This window comes from Bos javanicus, chromosome 8 (assembly GCF_032452875.1).
Source record: "Bos javanicus breed banteng chromosome 8, ARS-OSU_banteng_1.0, whole genome shotgun sequence".
NCBI lineage: Eukaryota > Metazoa > Chordata > Mammalia > Artiodactyla > Bovidae > Bos > Bos javanicus.
The window spans coordinates 69,986,779-70,006,233 of NC_083875.1; the positions used below are offsets into that span (position 1 = coordinate 69,986,779).

General features: G+C 49.9%; 1 protein-coding gene across 2 annotated transcripts in view; it reads left to right on the forward strand.

Moving 5' to 3' along the window:
- Positions 1 to 19,455, forward strand: part of BMP1 (bone morphogenetic protein 1) — a 47,595-nt gene that overhangs the window by 5,163 nt on the left and 22,977 nt on the right. For both annotated transcript variants that reach the window (XM_061426924.1, XM_061426923.1), the window contains exons 2-8: positions 3,446 to 3,559; positions 6,572 to 6,742; positions 6,971 to 7,088; positions 7,391 to 7,569; positions 8,296 to 8,401; positions 10,061 to 10,185; positions 10,722 to 10,837. In XM_061426924.1, the coding sequence (XP_061282908.1) occupies positions 3,446 to 3,559; positions 6,572 to 6,742; positions 6,971 to 7,088; positions 7,391 to 7,569; positions 8,296 to 8,401; positions 10,061 to 10,185; positions 10,722 to 10,837 (929 nt within the window). The remainder of the gene's footprint in view (positions 1 to 3,445; positions 3,560 to 6,571; positions 6,743 to 6,970; positions 7,089 to 7,390; positions 7,570 to 8,295; positions 8,402 to 10,060; positions 10,186 to 10,721; positions 10,838 to 19,455) is intronic.

Here is a 19,455-nt window from a genome sequence, read left to right on the forward strand (position 1 = left end):
GTAGAGAGCTGACCTTGAGACCATGGGGCTCTTATTGGGGTGATATTAACAGTGGCCATTTAGTGGGTGCTTACTATGCTCCAGGCTTTGTGCTGGATGCTCTCTTTACATGCTTTATTTTGTGCAGTTATCTTGGGAGACAGATTCTTTTATTAGCTCCTTTTTTATGTAGGGGAAAATTGAGATTTAGAAGAGTTTTTGTGACTTGTCAGTGAGAGGGTAGTCACGCAGATTCAAAGCAGATCTGTCTGACTCCAAAGACCTTGTTCTTCGCTGCTGTGTCCGAAGATGAGTTTAAATATCCAGTCACATTGTATCCTTGTGATGCCTATGGTTGTGGCTGTGTGAGCCTGAGGGTACAGTGTCCGTGTAGAGGTGCAAAGAGAGCAGAGGTGTAGGGGCATTCATGTGGCACTGGGTGCCTGTGTAGACTTTAGCACATGGGACCCGCCACCACCTCCGTGGGGTGTGTCTCCCATCCCATGTCCTTGCTCAGACCACAGCTGAGAAGCACCTTGTATTGCTGTCCCATCAGTTGCTGAGCCAAGGCCACCAAGAAGTTTTCAGTAAGAAAATCTTTCCCATGTGGAGGAAGAAGTTCTGGGCCACTTACCAGTTGGTGACCTTGGCCAAGTCATTTCCCATCTCACATTCAAGTGTTCTGATCTCTCAAGTCAGGGCTGGCGTGAGCGCACGTGCTAAGTCACTTCAGTCGTGTGCGACTCTTTGCAACCCCATGGACTGTAGCCGGCCAGGCTCCTCTATCCATGGGAATTTCCAGGCAAGAATACTGAAGTGGGTTGCCATGCCCTCCTTCATGGGATCTTCCCAACCCAGGAGTCAAACCTGGCTCTTGCATTGCAGGCAGATTCTTTACCACTCAGCCACCGTTTCCCGGACCACTCAAGTCAGGGAGGAGGGCTCAAATCTAACCACTAGGTTATTTCTCCAAGAGTTTGTAATGGGATGCTCCTTGGCAAGTGTATGGCTGGAGTTTGGCTTATTGGGAATATCCCTGGCGGGCCAGGATTAATGAATTCATTAATGTGAGAGCACTTTGTCAACAGGAAAGCACCAGGCAAATTTCAACAGATATTTACATAAGGTGTCATTATTGCTACTATTACTGGCTTAAAGGGTTTGGAACTTGCTGTTGGTTTGTGTGTGTTGGAGCTTCTGCATGTGTTTTAGGACTGTCTGTGATGTGTATATTTTTTGGTGGATGTGTGTTTCTGAATGAGTATTTTTGTGTATATGTATTTAGAATATGGGCCTTCCCTGGTGGCTCATTAGAAAAGAATCTGCCTGCCAATGCAGGAGGTGGGAGTTTGATCCCTGGGTTGGGAAGATCCCCTGGAGAAGGAAATGGCAACCCATGTCAGTATTCTTGCCTGGGAAATCCCATGGACAGAGGAGCCTGGCGGGCTGCGGTCCATGGGGTCGCAAATGAGTCAGACATGACTTAGCAACTAAACAAACAATTTAGAATGTGGGTTCTACAAGCTGACGAACTCGAGTGCAGTGAGCGCTGGACTGGGAATTGGGAGGCCTGAGGTATAAATCCAGCCTTGGTAGTGACTAGCAGCATGATCTCCATTAAATCATCGCCCTTCTGGGCCTCAGTTTCTGCATCTATAAAATGGGACACTGGCCTAGACAACTGATAAAGTCATTCCACATTCTGCCCATCCAGCTCCAGGTCACACCTGTCGAAGAGTGAGTGTCTGTTGGCACATGTTTGCAAGCCCGAAGTATGTCAGCATGACACTTGACTTGAACAAATGTATATCGAGTGCCTGCCACTACCAGAAGGGGTGGTGTGGGTGCTGCTCGTGTGTGCAGGAATGTCTATGTGACTTTTGGAGCTCTGTTTTGGATGGCAGAGGTGTGGATGTTACCATGAGTCTGGTGAAACACTGACCCCTGTGTATGATGCTGTGGTGATGACTAGAGGGGTGTGTATGTGTGTGTCCACCCAGTGGGCCAGCTGGTGAGGAAAAACCTGTGTGCAAGGCCTCAAGGTTAGAACAGTTTGTGTAATGCTGCTCTCCAGGCCTCTGTAGCACTGGGGATGAGAAGCAGATGTCGCTGTGGGTGGGTCTGTGGGAGGCTGCTCTCTGCTCCACCTCCAATGCCGCCTCCTGCCTCCCATACCGCAGCCCAGCGTGAAAGCTTGTATCTGAGCACCTTCCAAAGGGTTCAGCTCCCCCTGTATTTTTCAGAAAGCACACTGTTCAGTCCATCCCTCTAAAAACCTCATGAAAAGATGTTCAACATCACTCATTATTAGAGAAACACAAATCAAAACCACAATAAGGTGTCATCTCACTCCAGTCAGCATGGCCATCGTCAAAAAGTCTACAGACAATAAATGCTGGAGAGGGTGTGAAGAAAAGGGAACCCTTCTACACTGTTGGTGGGAATGCATACTGGTACTGCCACTATGGAGAACAGTGTGGAGATTCCTTAAAATAAGTTGGGAATAGAACTGCCATATGACAAAGCAATCCCACTGCTGGCTGGGCATACATCCCTCAGGAAACCTCTCCCCACAGCACCAGAAATCAAAACGCCGTGGGGTGGGGGACTCTTTTCCCCCAGATCTTTCTCCCTCCTGAGAGGGGACTTGAGACTCAGACTGGAATCACTGTTAAACCTTTTCCTCTGAGCCCATCAGGTGTCCTGACTTCCCTACCACACTTTCCTGCTCCCATTTTTATTCATAGGGTCCCCCTCAGTGTAATTGAAATGGCAATTGTTAAGCGAATTCCATATGCCCAACACAATGCCAAGGTTTTGGACCCCCAAAGTAGACACTCTGTCCTCTTAATGCCTTTGATTTTGTTGGGAATACCCATCCTCTCCTGGAATTCTCCAGCTCTGTTTTTGTTTACTTGTATATCTTTAAGGTCAGTTTCCTACAAGCGAGTGGGGACCACTTCTGTCTTGCTCAACAGTAGAGTAGCACCTGGCCCACAGTAGGTGCTTACTGTGTGCTCAGACTCTTTGTGACCCCACGGACTATAGCCCACCAGGCTCCTTTGCCTGTGGATTCTCCAGGCAAGAATATTGGAGTGGGTTGCCATTTCCTCCTCCAGGGGATTTTCCTGACCCAGGGATCCAACCCCCCATCTACATCTTCTGCTTTGCCGGTGAATTCTTTACTGTTGAGACATTACTAGGCATTTGCTAAAGAATGATGGAATACATGAAATGACCCTGTCTTTGAGGAGTCTGGTGAGGCTGAGCATCAGCTTTGATGAGATTTCAACTGAAAAATGAGCTTGAGTTTCCTAAAAGATCCGCAAAGCTGGCCCCCCACTACTCTTCTTCCTTAGAAGGCATTTGAGGATTACAGTTGCAGTGAGGGCCGGGGCAGTGGCCACGGGTCAGGCAGTCAGTGCTGCACAGGGCGACTGACTGTCCTCGCCTCTTCTCTCTCCAGCTGCCTTCCTTGGGGACATCGCCCTGGACGAGGAGGACTTGAGGGCCTTCCAAGTGCAGCAGGCTGCGGACCTCAGACAGCGTGCAACCCGCAGGTCTTCCATCAAAGCTGCAGGTACACTGGGTACAGGCCAGCCCTCCTCTGTCCCAGAAACGGGTTCCAGAATTGGAGAAACAGGGAATGCCTCTGTTCTCAGCCAGGCCCTCCCAGGACAGAGGTGGTGAACTTGAATCCAGCATAAGGGCTTGTCTTCTCCTAGTGTATCTTTATCCCTTCCCCAGTACAGTGGCAAGTGTAGACATACCCAAAGCTAAGCACCCATGTTGTTTTTGCTTACAGTTTATGAAGTACTTTCAAAAAGTACTTTTTTCTAACTTGACTGTCCCCAACCACCTTCAAAGGTAGGTCAGGACAACTCCCACTTTACAGACACAGATCTTCCTCACCTTATGGTTGGGCTGAAAGTGTGAAAAAGTCAAAGTGTGTTAGTTGCTCAGTCATGTCCAACTCTTTGTGATCCCATGGACTGCAGCCCCGCCAGGCTCTTCTGTCCATGGAATTCTCCAGGCAAGAATACTGGAGTGGGTAGACATTCCCTCCTCTGGGGGATCTTCCCAACCCAGGGATCAGACCTGAGTCTCCTGCATTGCTGGCAGATTCTTTACTATCTGAGCCAAGATGGGGTATATCCTGATAAACCCATCATAAATTGAAAATAGGTGAAGTTGAAAATGCTTTTAATACACCAAATCTACTGAACATCATAGCTCAGCCTAGCCTATCTTAAAGGTGCTCAGGACACTTACATACACCTATTATTGGGCAAAATCATCTTAACACAAAACCTATTTTATAATAAAATGATGTATCCCTCATGTAATTATTGAATACTGTCCTGAAAGTAAAAATAGAATGATGGTCTGCGTACAGAATGGTTGCAAATGTGTGGGTTGTTTCCCGGCACGATGGTGTGGCTGGTGGGGAGCTGCAGCTTGCTGCCACTGCCCAGCATCTCAGGAGAGGACACTGCCTATCACTAGCTCAGGAAACTTAAAAAACAAACTTTGAAGTGTAGTTTCTCCTGAGTGTGGATCACATTCGTCCCATCATAAAGTCAAAACACTGTAAGTCAAACCATCGTAAATCAGAGACTACAGAAACCGAGTCACAGAGGTAAGGTGACTTACTCAAGATCCCAGAGCTAGTCAGTGGCGGAACCGGGACAGGAACCCAAGCCTTCACACTCTAAATCCCAAGTTCTTTGCTCAACCCCACAATCCCTCCTGGCCTCTCCTCCTGCTCCCATTTTGCAAGTCTCTACGCATCCTTCATGGCCTATCTCAAGAGCTTCTCTGATCTTCCTGATCAGAGAATCTTCCCTGATCGTCTCCCAGGCATGACCAGGCCACCAGTTGCTGTGCTCTCTCTGCTCTGGGCTTACACTATTAGCATCTCACAAGTCAAATCACACTGCAATGACTTGTTTATACTTCTCTCTCCCCAGCTGGACTTGAAGCTCTTCAAGGTCAGCAGTGGGTCCAAGCACCTCCCAGCCAGCCTGGCACTTGTGAATGGGGGAGGGGGGGGTGGGGTCGAGGCCCTGGGCTCTTTTAGTTCTGTCCAGCCTTCTCACTGCTCTGCACCGTGGTCCTGCTCACAGATAACCCTCCCCTTGCCAAAGTGGGGGATTCTCAGTGGGGCCTGTTCTGGGCATACTCTGGTGGTGCTGGGTAGTTGTCCAGTCTGCATGAGGGAGGATCTTTGCTGGGCAGTCCATGGAGTAAAGGTCAAACTATGCCAGTGAGCAGCTGGCACTGGAGGGTGACCTGGTAGCCTGATAACTGGCAAGGCTTATTTGACCTTAGTGGGGGGACTAGGAGACATGGGATAAGGGGAAAGACAAGGGGAAAGCTGAATGGAGATTTGGATCACCTGGACCTGCCACTTACCATCTGACTTTGGACAAGTCCTAGGCTTTAGTTTCCTTATCTGTCAAATGTAGGTAGTGACACTTGCCCAGTCCAGCATGAGAGCTACTGTGTCAAATGAGGACCTGTACTTGGGAATTCTTAAAGAAGACATTAAGTTCTGTATGCTCCACAATTATGAAAGTTCCCTGGTAGCTCAGGCGGTAAAGAATCTGCCTGCAATGCATGAGACTCTGGTTTGATCCCTGGGTCGGGAAGATCCCCTGGAGGAGGGCACAGCAACCCACTCCAGTATTCTTGCCTGGAGAATTCCATGGATAGAGGAGCCTAGTGGGCTATAGTCTACGGGGTCATATAGAGTCAGACATGATTGAGCGACTAACACTTTCATTAGCTGAGCAGGAATGTTTCCTAGTCTCAGGTTCCCTGTAGGTCCAGGGAAATGAGTACACCACTGTTCTCTTATTTACTTGTAGTCTATTCTTATTGTTCATGGCAGCTACAGTTTATAGTTATAAGGTTATAACTATAACCTTATAGTTAGTTTCCATAAAGTCACTGCAAACACTGAATTAGTGAATTCTGAGCCATTACTCCTAGGAGAAATACAAGGTTAAGTTCCTACAAGCTTCTGGTCACATTTTCATCAACTTGTTAACACATAACCAAGTCATATATGTGTTTCTATTTAAAGACATCTTATTTGCTATGTCATTGATTTATTAACACTGAACTCATGGTCAACAGCACTGTAAGTCAAGCCTGAATGAAGATTATCTAACACAGGTATTTTCTCTATATACATCCCAGCCCTCTTGCACTTGGGAGTTAGGGAGAGGGTCATTTTAGACAGTGAAATCACCAAGAAAAGGCATAAAAATGAAAAAAAAAAAAACAACACAAAAAAAGTGGCGCTAACTAAATTATGAAGAAGATACTTACCTACAGAATGAGCTGAAATAGGGAGGCAGCCTGTCCTCTTGTTCAGGCTCAGCCAGGTCATGTACATTGGGTGACTCAAATTTCTCACTGCTCTGCATCACAGCCAGTGACCATGAAAGAGCTGATGGTCTTGGTTTGGGGGGGTTTACAAATTTTAGGGAGTGGGCAGGTACAGAACCCCTAGACAATGAGGATCGGTTGTCATTTGCTTCCTCCTGCCCTTCATGCCCTTGCTACCAATGGCTTCCTTTTTTAGTTTCAGGAAACTCCTCTACCCTCAACAGCCAGAACACTAGTATGAAGCCTCAGAGGAGAAGCCGTGGGAGATGGAAAAGCCGGTCCCGGAGCCGGCGGGCAGCAACGTCCAGACCAGAGCGGGTGTGGCCTGATGGAGTCATCCCCTTTGTCATTGGGGGCAACTTCACTGGTGAGCATGATGTTGGGGGCGGTGGGGGCGGTGGGGGCGGTTGGGGGTGGAGGCCCCCCCCGGGGGCGGTTGGGGGTGGAGGCCCCCCACCCCCCCCCGCCGAGCAGCCTCACACGCGGTGGTGTGAGTGGTGCCTTCTGCCTGTCTGATGAATGGCTGACTCTTTAGCGGAGGGTGGAGGTGAGCCCCCTGGACACTGTGACAGCCTGGCCTCCTTTGTCCCCGCAGGCAGCCAGAGGGCAGTCTTCCGGCAGGCCATGAGGCACTGGGAGAAGCACACCTGTGTCACCTTCTTAGAGCGCACGGACGAGGACAGCTATATCGTGTTCACCTACCGACCCTGCGGGTGAGCAGGGGCCCCTGGGCGCTGTACCCTCGGCCATCGCCCCAGCCCGTGTTCGGTCCTGGGTACTGCAGCCGTCCCCCCGGGCACGGCCCTGGGTCATGTGTCCCCTCCTGCCATGGGAGCATCTCCCCAGGAGCTGCCCCGGATGTGGCTCAGACCCCAGCACACAACCCGGGCATCCCGCGCTCGGGCCCCTCCTCCACCCCTCTGCTCCTTGACCCCCCCGGCAGCCACGCCCGGCCCCTGAGTGGATGCACTCCCCCAGCTCGGGACCGCCCCCCTGAGCTGGCCCCGCCCTCCAGGTGCTGCTCCTACGTGGGCCGCCGTGGCGGGGGCCCCCAGGCCATCTCCATTGGCAAGAACTGTGACAAGTTTGGCATCGTGGTCCACGAGCTGGGTCACGTCATCGGCTTCTGGCACGAGCACACACGACCCGACCGAGACCGCCACGTCTCCATCGTGCGCGAGAACATCCAGCCAGGTACAGACCTCTGCCTGCCCTTCCAGGGTCTCTGGTCAGGGTGGGAGCTGCTCCCTTAAGCCATCACCTTTGCTCAACGTGGTATTACAGTCCCAGCCCTGCCTGGGGTCCAAACGCTTCCCCTGAAGCATCTTCTCTGGGTCAGTGGCAGCTCAGGGACCTCAAATCCATTGTCAGATGGAGGCCCGGACAGGTCTAGGTCCTGCACACAGGGCTGCCTGGAGCAGCCAGAACCCACCTGGCCTTCAGGGTGGGGGTTGGGGAGGGGTCGGCCCTGTCTCCATGCTGCCTCAGCCTTTCTCTTCACTTTTACCCAGTCTTCAGCTCTCTGCCTATTCTGTCCTCTAAAGGGTTTTTTCTCTCTCCTTTCTCCCTACTATGCTCTCTCTTCCCTCCCTTCCTGCTTCCTCCCTCTCCTCCCCTCTTCACTGCTCTCATCTCCCCAGTGGTTCTAGAAATGGGCGCCTCCTTCCTATCGTCCCTTGAGTCATTTCTCCAGCACATCCTCACCCCAGCTACACCCTGCTGGACAGACTCTTCTAGAGACCCGCCTCTCCCCCTGGCTTCCCTGGGCCACTGCTGGACCCCCAGGTAGGGGGTCACCTCTCAAGAGCAGGGAGGACCCCATCCCCGACCCTAAAGAGGTAGTGCTGCAACCCCCACAGACCTGCCCCCGCCCGCCCCCGCCCCCTCCCCTCCCACACTCCCTTCTCCTGGTCTTCACAGGGCAGGAGTATAACTTCCTGAAGATGGAGGTCCAGGAGGTGGAGTCCCTGGGGGAGACCTATGATTTTGACAGTATCATGCACTATGCCCGGAACACATTCTCCAGGTGAGAGATGGGGGCCCCCCTCTTCTGGGGCAGCCCAGCCCTGCCCTCTGTAGACCTCCCACTTTGCACTAGCCTGCCCCACTGGGGTCATCAGTGAGGACAAGAGTGGGCCCCTGGGTGGCTGAGGCCCTGGAGCAGAGGACCCATGGGTGCTACCTGCCCTGCTGCTCTCTTCCACGGTGGGTCGGTGGCAGGACTGGGACTCCCAGGGCCTAGGTTCCTCACCTAGTACTGGGCACAGTGGCCGCAGGAGGGTGAAACCCAGCTGCTGCCCAGGCACGTGGGATGCCAAGGCCCCGGAGCTGTATCAGCCCAAGGGAGCTGAGTTTTTCCCTCAACCATCCGCCAAAGGGGGCACATTTTTCTGGTGGGTCTGCCTTTTTGTAATTGACTGATCTGTACAAAGGCTGGCTTCTGTCCTGGATCAGCCCCGCTCCCTAGTTGATGAGCACATATACACCTACTCTTTATCCTGAGCCCAGGCTTCCTGGTGGCTCAGACAGTAAAGAATCCGCCTGCAGTGGGAAAGACCTGGGTTTGATCCCTGGGTTGGGAAGATCCCCTGGAGAAGGGAATGGTAACCAACTCCAGTATTCTTGCCTGGAGAATCCCATGGACAGAGGAGCCTGATGGTATACAGTTCAGGGGATGTTGCAAAGGGTCAGACAGGACTGAATGACTAAGCATAGGTTCCCAGAAACCACAGGCAGAACCCCCAGCAGTCTTGGCCCAGCCTCCCCATCCCAGCTTCTCCTTAGCAGAGTATGGGACTCTGCCCCTCCCCCTCCTCAGGCTTTCCCTCACCCGCCACGCCTGGCCTTTCCCATGCCTGGCTCTGCCCTCTTCCTCCATCTCTGTTCTCCCAGACACTGGCCCTTCCCCTCTCCTCAGTCGCTCCTTCTAGACCCTCTCTTCCTGCCTCCAGACCTGAGGGAATAGACCAAGGAAGGGTGGTGAGGTCACCCCAGCCCCCACCCACAGACCACCCATTTCCCACCAATCCTACCCCATCTCCTGCTGAGGTCCAGCCAGCTGGGTGTGAGTCAGGGGCCCTGGGGAGGTGGAGGGCTGCCTGCTCTGCCTGCATTCTGATCTTCCCAGATGGAAACACCCGGGACCCAGCAGGCAGGAACTGGGGGGACAGGAGACACAATGGGTCAGGAGCTGGAGGGGCTGTTTTGGGGTCTGGTCTGGCCACAGTGGAACCTGCCCTTTGGCCTTGTGCCAGGTGCCATCAGGAAGAAAGAAGGGCTGGCCCTGGGTAGTCCTGGGAGGGGTGTCGGCAGGGCTGATACAGCACAAGGGGCCTCAGAAGCAGGGCTGAGACATGGCTGACTAGGGGGTCTGAGGTCTCCCAGGGTTGGGAGGTGGGCCAGACAGAGCCAGGGCACGGGTGGGTCCCCAGGGCCTCCTAGGTCTGTGTTCTCAACCTCCCAAGTGTTCCTGGGGCTCCCCCAGGCCCTGTGGCGTGGCTGCCACGGAGCAGGGTGGCAGCTGGTCAGTGGGCAGTGTAATGACAGGGTGAGATGTCTCCACCCGTCCCTGACCCTGCTGAGGAATGTCTGGGCTCTGGCAGGGTCGTGACCTTGGGTGCATGCAGGCGAGCCACCCTCCTTCCGTTTGATTCTCACCCGGGCCTGGGCTTCTCCTCCTCCCCAGGGGCATCTTCCTGGACACCATCGTTCCCAAGTACGAGGTGAATGGGGTGAAGCCCCCCATTGGCCAGAGGACACGACTCAGCAAGGGGGACATTGCCCAGGCACGCAAGCTCTACAAGTGCCCAGGTCAGGGCAGGGGTGGGGACGGGACAGAGTCGGGTGGAGGGCAGGCCCTGGGGCCAAGAAGGTTGAAGCTGTGAGACTTAGAAAAGTTAGAGGCAGCCTGGTTTCTGAGGAGGGGGCACCCAGGTAGGAGCAGTGTTCAAGTTACAGAGCCAAACTGGGGCTCGGTTCTAGTGGGGAGGTGCTGAGCCACCCACCTTCTGAGGGTCTCTGAGAGTGAGGGGCAGTGGGAGTAGAAAAAGCCAAGGGTTGGGGGACGTGCAAAGCAATTCCCAGGAAGTGAGACAGAATGAGGCCCTCCCAAGGAGCTTGACCTTAACTCTGGAAGCCTTGTTGCCTTGACAACAGGGCATCCCTGGCACTAGATAGAAAAAGAGAAGGAGGTGGATCTTAAAGGGACAGAACCATCCCAGACTCTTTGCTCTGCTCAACCAGTCTGCTGTCCCCCAAAGGGCACCAGGGCCCAGGATGAGAAGCCAGAAGGTTGGGGGGACTGGGCAGCTGCAGCAAGCAATCTGATCATTTCCTTTCCTTGACAGCCTGTGGAGAGACCCTGCAGGACAGTACAGGCAACTTCTCCTCCCCCGAGTACCCCAATGGCTACTCTGCCCACATGCACTGTGTATGGCGCATCTCGGTCACACCTGGGGAGAAGGTAACTGAGCATCACTTCCTCTGCCAGGACCCCTGAGTAGGAGAGCTGAGTCCTTGTGGCTGTGAATGACCTGCCTGGGAAATGTACTCATTCACCCCACAGGAGGATGGGAAAGTGTGAAAGTCGCTCAGTCGTGTCCAATTCTTTGTGATCCCATGGGCTGTAGCCCGCCAGGCTTCTCTGTCCATGGAATTCTCCAGGCCAGAATAATGGAGTGGGTGGCCATTCCCTGCTCCAGGGGATCTTTCCAACCTAGGGACTGAGCCCATGTCTCCCGCGTTGCTGCTGCTGCTGCTAAGTCACTTCAGTCGTGTCCAACTCTGTGCGACCCCATAGATGGCAGCCCACCAGGCTCCCCTATCCCTAGGATTCTCCAGGCAAGAACACTGTAGTGGGTTGCCATTTCCTTCTCCAATGCATGAAAGTGAAAAGTGAAAGTGAAGTTGCTCAGTCATGTCTGACCCTCAGCAATCCCATGGACTTCAGCCTTCCAGGCTCCTCTGTCCATGGGATTTTCCAGGCAAGAGTACTGGAGTGGGGTGCCATTGCCTTCTCCGCATTGCAGGTGGATTCTTTATCATCTGAGCCACTAGGGAAGCCCAGGAGGATGGGAGGCTTCTACTGATAGTTGTATACAAACACTAACTCATGAAGAGCATTTATTATGTGCTACGCATTTTTCTACTTGCTTCTCAGATCCATTCACAGGCTTTTCACGTGGAGTCTGGATCTCTCACCCACCCTTGGGTCTTCCATGTCCTTCATATTTTTATTGCACCCACAGCTTTTCAGGGTTTATATCCCTTGATTGGAACTTGGTACTTAATGTTCTAGTGCAACCTTGAGCTGGGTTAGATTTTATTATCAGTCACATTGCTTATTCCAACAGGTTTCAAGATCGTTTTGAATCAGAATTCTACCATCCACCAGGTAGCCATTCTCACTCTGTCATGAGCTCATTGGATATGCATGTCTTCTGGGTCTTCTAAACTCAACCTTTGATCAAAATGTTGAACAGGACATGAATCAAAGCAGATCCCAAGATCTCCCTCTGAATTGACATTGCCCCAGTAATCTGCAGGCTTCAGGCAGAGCTATTCCACTAGCGATGACTACTTTAAGAGTCATTACCAGTCAGCCACAGGTCACCACTGGGTTGACCAACCACAGTAGGAGCCATTTCTGAGACCAGGCCTGTGTCATCTTTATGTCTTTGGCATAGGAAGTGATTAATAAATACCAAGTAAGTGGGTGGATTGCCTTAGCAAACATAAGTACTATTTCACCGGTTGGTAAAGCCCCTTTTTAAAAGGAAGTAAGATTTGTCTAATGTGTCTTATTTCCAGTGAACCCAAACTGGCTCCTAGCAATCAAGTGTTTCTTTTCTAAATGGTCACAGGCTATCTATTTTAAATGGTCACAGACCATCTGTTGAATTGGGGATTAACATTGAACTCCATGGTTTGCAATTCCCAGAATTAAACTCCAAACTCTCCTCCCCAAACACTCATGTGTACGTTCTCGCACACACCCCTTTTGAAAACTGGAAAGATTCTGTTCTGACTTCTCAAGATTACAGACACTGATCACATCTGCAAGTTATTTGAATGTCCTCTGATGTCATTTTTGAGTCTAGAGACAAAAGCCAATTTAAATAGGCGCTTGCTGACTCTCCTCCTATATTATTGAGCTTCTCTTTCCTTTTCAAATGATGTTTATTTTTTGTAATTTGAAGATCATCCTTTTTTACAACAAACTTTCATTGAGAGTTGAGTAATTCCCTATCTCTCTCGCTTAGCTTTCTACGTCGTCCCTCAACAGTGAACCTACCCCTTCCTTGTTCTTCTCCTTGTTCTGAATCTAACTTAAAAATTGTGGTCCTTTTTGCTGTCTTGTACTGACCTTGCCCTGGATTCTTTCATTCCTCTACTGAGGAATTTGGAAATTTCACCACAGATAATAACAACATGTAATGACTACTGAGCACTAATGATTGGCCAGGCACGTGTTAAATTCTTTGTGTTATGTCTTTTAGTTAGCCCCACAACGTTAAAGGCTGGGTGCTAATGTTAGCCTTATTATTATTTTTTTTTTTGGCTGCACTATGCAGCCTGTGGGATCTTAGTTCCCTTACCAGGGATCGAACTGACCCCTTGGAGTAAAAGCACAGAGACCTAACCACCTGACTGCCAGGGAATTCCTGTTGGCTTCATTTTGTATATGAGAAAGCAAACTTAGAAAAACTAACTTGCCCAGGATCTCGTAGAACCTAGATTATGATATCAGAGTCTGCGATTGTAGTACTGTGTGTATTCCAAAGCCTATTCTGTTCTTTCAACAACTACTTAAGTGCCCTTCCGCAACAGTGTTGTCCGGCCACTTTGTGCCTGGCTCTGGGCCTGGCACCAGGGATGGACAGGTGCCCGAGATAGTCCCTGGCCCTGAGGAGCACTGAGGAGGGTAGAGCTTCCTTTCTTTCCTGTTTAGGAGGTTTGCTTTGTCAGAAGGCATAGGACAACTTTGTCAGGACCCACTTCTTCCCTTCTTGCTCTGCACTGACATGGGCTGGCCCTAGTCTCTAGAGCAGTGGTTCCCAACCTTTTTGGCACCAGGGACTGGTTTCATGGAAGACAGTGTTTCCACGGACTGGGGTGGGAGGGATGGTTTCAGGATGATTCAAGTGCACTGCGTTTATTGTGCTAATGATAGTATTTGCAGCCACTCCCTGGCGCTAGCATCACTGTCTCAGATCATCAGGCATTAGATTCTCATAAGAAGCGTGCAACCTCTATCCCTCGCGTGCGTAGTTCACAATAGGGTTCATTCTTCTGTGAGAATTTAATGCCATGGCTGAACTGACAGGAGATAAAGCTCAAGGAGTAATGTGAGCAATGTGGAGTAGCTATAAATACAGATGAAACTTCACTCACTTGCCTGCTGTTCACCTCCTACAATATAGCCCAGTTGCTAACAGGCCATGGACTGGCAATTAGGGTGGGGACCCCTGCTCTAGCGGACATATGGCCTTACCTTAGAAAAACCTGGTATGCCTTCAGCCTGCTCCCTCCATATCTCCCACAAGACTCACCATCCTTTTTCAGCAGTGTGCCCAGAGCTCCTGGGAGTAGGCTAGAGATTAAAAAAAAAATTCAGATTAACCAAGGCACGATTGGAGAATTCCATGAACAGAGGAGCCTGGCAGGCTACACTCCATGGGGTCACAAAAAGTCAGACACAACTGAGTTACTAACACACACACACAAAACATACCCATGGTCCTGGTTGAAGCCATAGAATTATAACCGAATGAAAGATGGAACTGTAGGGGACAGAAACATTTAAAAGCTGGGGAGAATAGAAGAAGATGGCATCATAAAATTGTCACAGCCACTCCCTGTGGCCAATTATGTGCAAAGTATTGGCATTCTATATGCATGATCTCTTTATTCCTCACAGCAGTGTCATGATGTAGGTACTGCTATCCCTGCTGGAGAGAGGAGGGTCTCGAGGCTCAAAGGGCAGTAGACCTGGCCAAGTTTGCTCCGGTAGCAGTGGTGGAACCAGCACTCAATTCTAGGACTATCTAACTCCAAAGTCTACTCTTTCAACAGTAAACCTTAAATAAATCTAATGGCATTAGCGAATGGACTTTGACATCTGTTTGGCTCCTGAGAGGTTGTTTTTCACTTGCCTCCCAGTTCTCAGCTTATTGCCAGCAATGCACGTGATATGTGAATCTTATCTTGTACAATCACGCAAGTCTCGGTGATGTCAGATGAAAGAGTCACTTTGGAGGACTTCTCTGAGAATCCCTAAGCCTTGACGCTACAAGTGATTAGCTGCTGCCCTGAAGAGTATTTACAGTGTTTCCCAGGCAACAAAGGGAACTCCTTTATGAGCAGGAGAGTGGTTTCAGGACACCACAGTCAATTGTTGTAGAGCAGCCAAGAAGATAAGAGTATACAATGTTTTTTGGATTTGGTGTATCCACCCTCCTTCCCATCCCTACTTTCCGACATCCTGACTCTTCCTCAAGGTCCAGCCCAAATTCTGCCTCCTCTGTAAGGCCTTCCCTGACCCCTACTTCCCATTCCCCAACTGGGCAGAGATGACCCATCTCCTCCCTGCTCTGCAAGGCCTGGGCTGAGTCCACTCCTAAGTCTCTCTTCTTGGGCACTGAAGGGCGTGGGGCTCTGAGGATGGAGGGAAAGTTGATGCTCTTTCTTTGTATAGCTGTTGGGCAGAATTGATTGGTAGGCCTGGGGAGGCCACAGGGACTAGAGGTTAACGGCATAAGTTTAAGAGCCAGAGTTGAAGCCTAGGTTTGACTCTCAGCTGTGTTCTTTTTTTAATATATATATCCGTTGTTGTTCAGTCGCTAAGTCATGCCCAGCTCTTTGTGACCCCATGAACCACAGCATGCCAGGCTTCCCTGTCCTTCACTATCTCCTGGAGTTTTCTCAAACTGATGTCCATTGAGCCAGTGATGCCATCCTGCCATCTCATCCTCTGTCGCCCCTTCTCTTCCTGCCCTCGGTCTTTCCCAGCATCAGGGTCTTTTCCAGTGAGTTGACTCTTCACATCAGGGGGCCAAAGTATTGGAGCTTCTGCTTCATCAGTCCTTCCGATGAATGTTCAAGGTTGATTTCTTTTAGGATGACTGGTTTGATCTTTCTGTCCAAGGGACTCTCAAGCAGCTTCTTTAGCACTGCAATTCTAAAATTAATATATATGTTAATTTTTATTTATTTGGCTGTGCCTGGTCTTAGTTTCGGCGTTGTGGGATCTAGTTCCCCAACCAGAAATCGAACCCAGGCACTCTGCTTTGGGAACACAGTGTCTTAGCCACTGGACCATCAGGAAAGTCCCTCAGCTGTGCTCATTACTGGATGTATGATGTTGGGGAAGTTGCTTACGCTCTCTGAGCCTTTGTTTCCCCATCTGTAAAATGGGCCTGGTGATAGTACCTCCCTCATGGGGTTGATACAAAGGTTAAACAAGTTAGTGTACATAAAGTGCTTATAGGGCACTGCCTAAACATAGCAGGAATTCAGTGTTAGCTGCTAGTATCATTCTGTGTGTGTGTGTGTATGTGCTCAGTCATATCTGACTTTTGTGACCCCATGGACTAGCCTGCCAAGCTCCGTTGTCCCTGAAATTTTCCAAGCAAGAATACTGGAGTGAGTTGCCATTTCCTACTCCAGGAGATCTTCCTGACCCAGGGATCAAACCCATCCCTCCTGCTTTGGCAGGTGGATTCTTTACCACTGCGCCACCTGGGAAGCAAGTATCATTCTATAGTCCTGATCTATTAATGAATAAGCCCTAGTCAACGTCCCTGGGTGCCTCAATTGCCTCCCTCTATTTTCCTGGATTCTGGTGTGGACCATATTGTGACCCAAATATCAGACTATCTAAACTCAACTCTAGGAGCGAAATCCACATATATTGAGTGGCATACACTGCCATATGGATGTGTGACACGTATGTTTGACCCTGATGTCAGACAAGGTCTTAAATTTTACATGTAATAATTCAATTCCCCTAAACTCTATGAGGCAGGTACTATTACCATTTGTTGTTGTCATTGTTGTTTAGTCACTAAGTCCTGTCCAATTCCTTTGTGACCCCATGGACTGTAGCCCACCAGGCTCCTCCATCCATGGGATTTCCTAGGCAAGTATACTGGGGTGGGTTGCTATTTCTTCCTCCAGGGGAATCTTCCTGACCCATGGATCGAACCCACGTCTTCTGCATTGGCAGGTGGATTCTTTACTGCTGAGCCACCAGGGAAGCTCACTATTACCATTACATCTCACAAATAAGGAAACAGAGGAGTTCAGTGATGAGCCCAAGATCTGCCTGAGGCCAGCCGACTGGTCTCCGAGGATTGATGTGTTCTCCCAGTTCCTCCTTGAGACCACCCAACACGAATGAGGAATACTTCCCACACGCAGGGTTCACCTGGGGACTCTGCACCCCTATCACATTTTCCCCACGACTCCCCAGTGGAATCCTTATGATCGCCTCCATTTTTCAGACAAAGACAGTGAGGCCCAAAGTCAGGCTCCGAGCCAGAATCACCAGCTAGGAAGTGGCAGAGCTGGCCAGGTTTTCCTTGGCAAAGGGCAGTGCCCCTGCCACCAGAGCACTGCTGTTTCCACACGACAGAAGTCGTTACAAGTCTTAATTAGACACCTCCGGTCTCAATATAGCCACAGCTGCACCTCCCTGTGAGATGCGCCTGACTGCCAGCCCAGGTCTCTTCCTCCTACTTGTGGTGACCTCTGCTTCCTCTTGCCCGTGGAAGGTCTTGGGTGGGCCCTGTAGGGGTCTGCCAGCCGGACGTGGTTTCTTTTTGGGGGGCCTGAATGCATCCATCCTGGACAGAGTCACGGTTGTTTCTGGGGAAGAAGGGAAAGTGGCTGCTATTCTCCGTGCAGCTGCTGAGCGGACTTGATTGGCAGGCTCAGAGAAGCCACGTGGAGTAGTGGTTAAGAGAGTAAGTTTAGGAGCCAAGAAGCCCTCACTTGGCCCTCTGCATTCCTTCTTCCATCCAGCTACTCTTTTTTTATTTTTTTAAAAGATTTATTTATTTTCTTTGTTGCCGTGGTGGGTCTTCGTTGCTGCACAAGGGCTTTCTCTAGTTGCAGAGTGTAGGCTTTTCATTGTGGTGGCTTCTCTTGCTGCGGAGCACGGGCTTCAGTAGACGTGGCTCTCAGGCTTAGTTGCTGTGTTGCATGTGGACTCTTCCCAGACCAGGGATCGAACCCATGTCCCTGCGTTGGCAGGCGGATTCTTAACCACTGGACCACCAGGGAAGCCCCATCCAGCAACTCTTTAAAAGATATTTTTGTTGTGTGCTAGGTATAAAGATAACATATGCATGTTATTAAAATTTTGAGCAATATAGAAATGCCTAAGGTAAAAAATGAACTTTCTCCCCTTGATTATCCTCTGAATGCCACTCCTCAGAGATGACTAAGCATTGGTAACACTTGGGATGTCCTCCTTTTAGTGTGTGTGTGGTCTTCTGTAACTTGCCTTTCACTTAACAATAAATCGTGGTCATCGGTCTATGTCCGCACATATATTATCTACCTCAATCACTTTTGAGGCTGCTTGGCATCCCATCATCTCAATTTAATTATTTAATCACCCCCTGCAGGTCTCTTTTTAAATATAATTTTATTTTTATTTATTTTTGACTGTGCTGGGTCTTCATCGCTGCGCACGGACTTTTCTCTAACTACAGCGAGTGGGGGCTGCTCTCTAGCTGCCATGCATAGGCTTCTCATTGCAGTGATTTCTCTCGTTGCAGGGCATGGGCTCGAGGTGTGCAGGCTTCAGTCTTGTGGCATGTGGACTCCATAGTTGTGGTTCCCCGGCTCTAGAGCACAGGCAGAGTAGTTGTGGGTTCCTCAGCTTGTGGGATCCTCCCAGACCAGGGATTGAACCCATGTTTCCTGCATTGGCAGGAGGATTCTTTATGACTGAGCCACCAGGGAAGCCCATCCTGCAGGTTACTTGATGGATGCTGATCTAAGTTTTTCCAGCCTTTTATTACTACCAAAATAAACACCTTGAAATTTATATCTTTATACACTTAGGCAAGTTTCTCTGTAGAACAAATTCTAGAAGGCAAAATTCTGGTCAAGAAATATTTACTAAGCAACAACTATGTGCCATGCACTGAGGATTCCATAATGAATGAAACTTCCTCTGTGGTCACATTTGATCATTTTCTGAAAAGATAAAATATTGGGTAATAAGACGCTGGCTCTAGAACAAGAGCTGGAACAGATTTTCAACTTCAGTTTTTCAAAATGTCAGGACTTGTCTTTTTATCATAATGATACTCCCGATGATGATTAATTATCATCATCAAGAGTAATATAGTGTGCTTTTGAAGGGTTCCCTGGTAGCCTGGTTAGGGTTCCAGGCTCTCACTGCCATGGCCCAGGTTCAATTTCTGGTCAGAGAACTGAGATCCTGCAAGCTGTATGTGTGAATTCAGTCGTGTCCAACTCTTCGTGACCCCATGGACTGTAGCCCACCAGGCTCCTCTGTCCGTGGAATTTTCCAGGCAAGAATATTGGAGTGGATTGCCATAGTCTCCTCCAGGGGATCTTCCCAGGGATTTAACCCATGTCTCTTATATCCTCTGCATTGGCAGGAAGGTTCTTTACCACTAGCACCACCTGGGAAGCCTGTGCAGTGTGTCCAAAAAAAAAAAAAAACCAACCAAAAAAAAGAGTAATATAGTGTACTTTTCAAAACATGATCTCACTTGATTACCTCTTGTAATCCCACTTGATTACATCAAAGCAGCAAAATTAATGAAAGCCTCCCCAACACAAACATATTTAAACTTATGTATGAATCAAAAGAAAAGATAAAAGGTGGACCATGGATTCTAAGCTAGGTCAGGATGACATGTGGGGGTGAAAAGCAGTGAAAATATGATGGACTCAGTAGATTGAAGGTTGTAGTGAATTGGAAGGATTGGGCTGTATGCACAGAGGGAGTGAGTGAGGAAAGATTGGACCACATGGACAGAGAATGGGGTCCTTGGGTTTGAGATTGTGGACGTTAACAAGATTTAGGGCATGATGTGT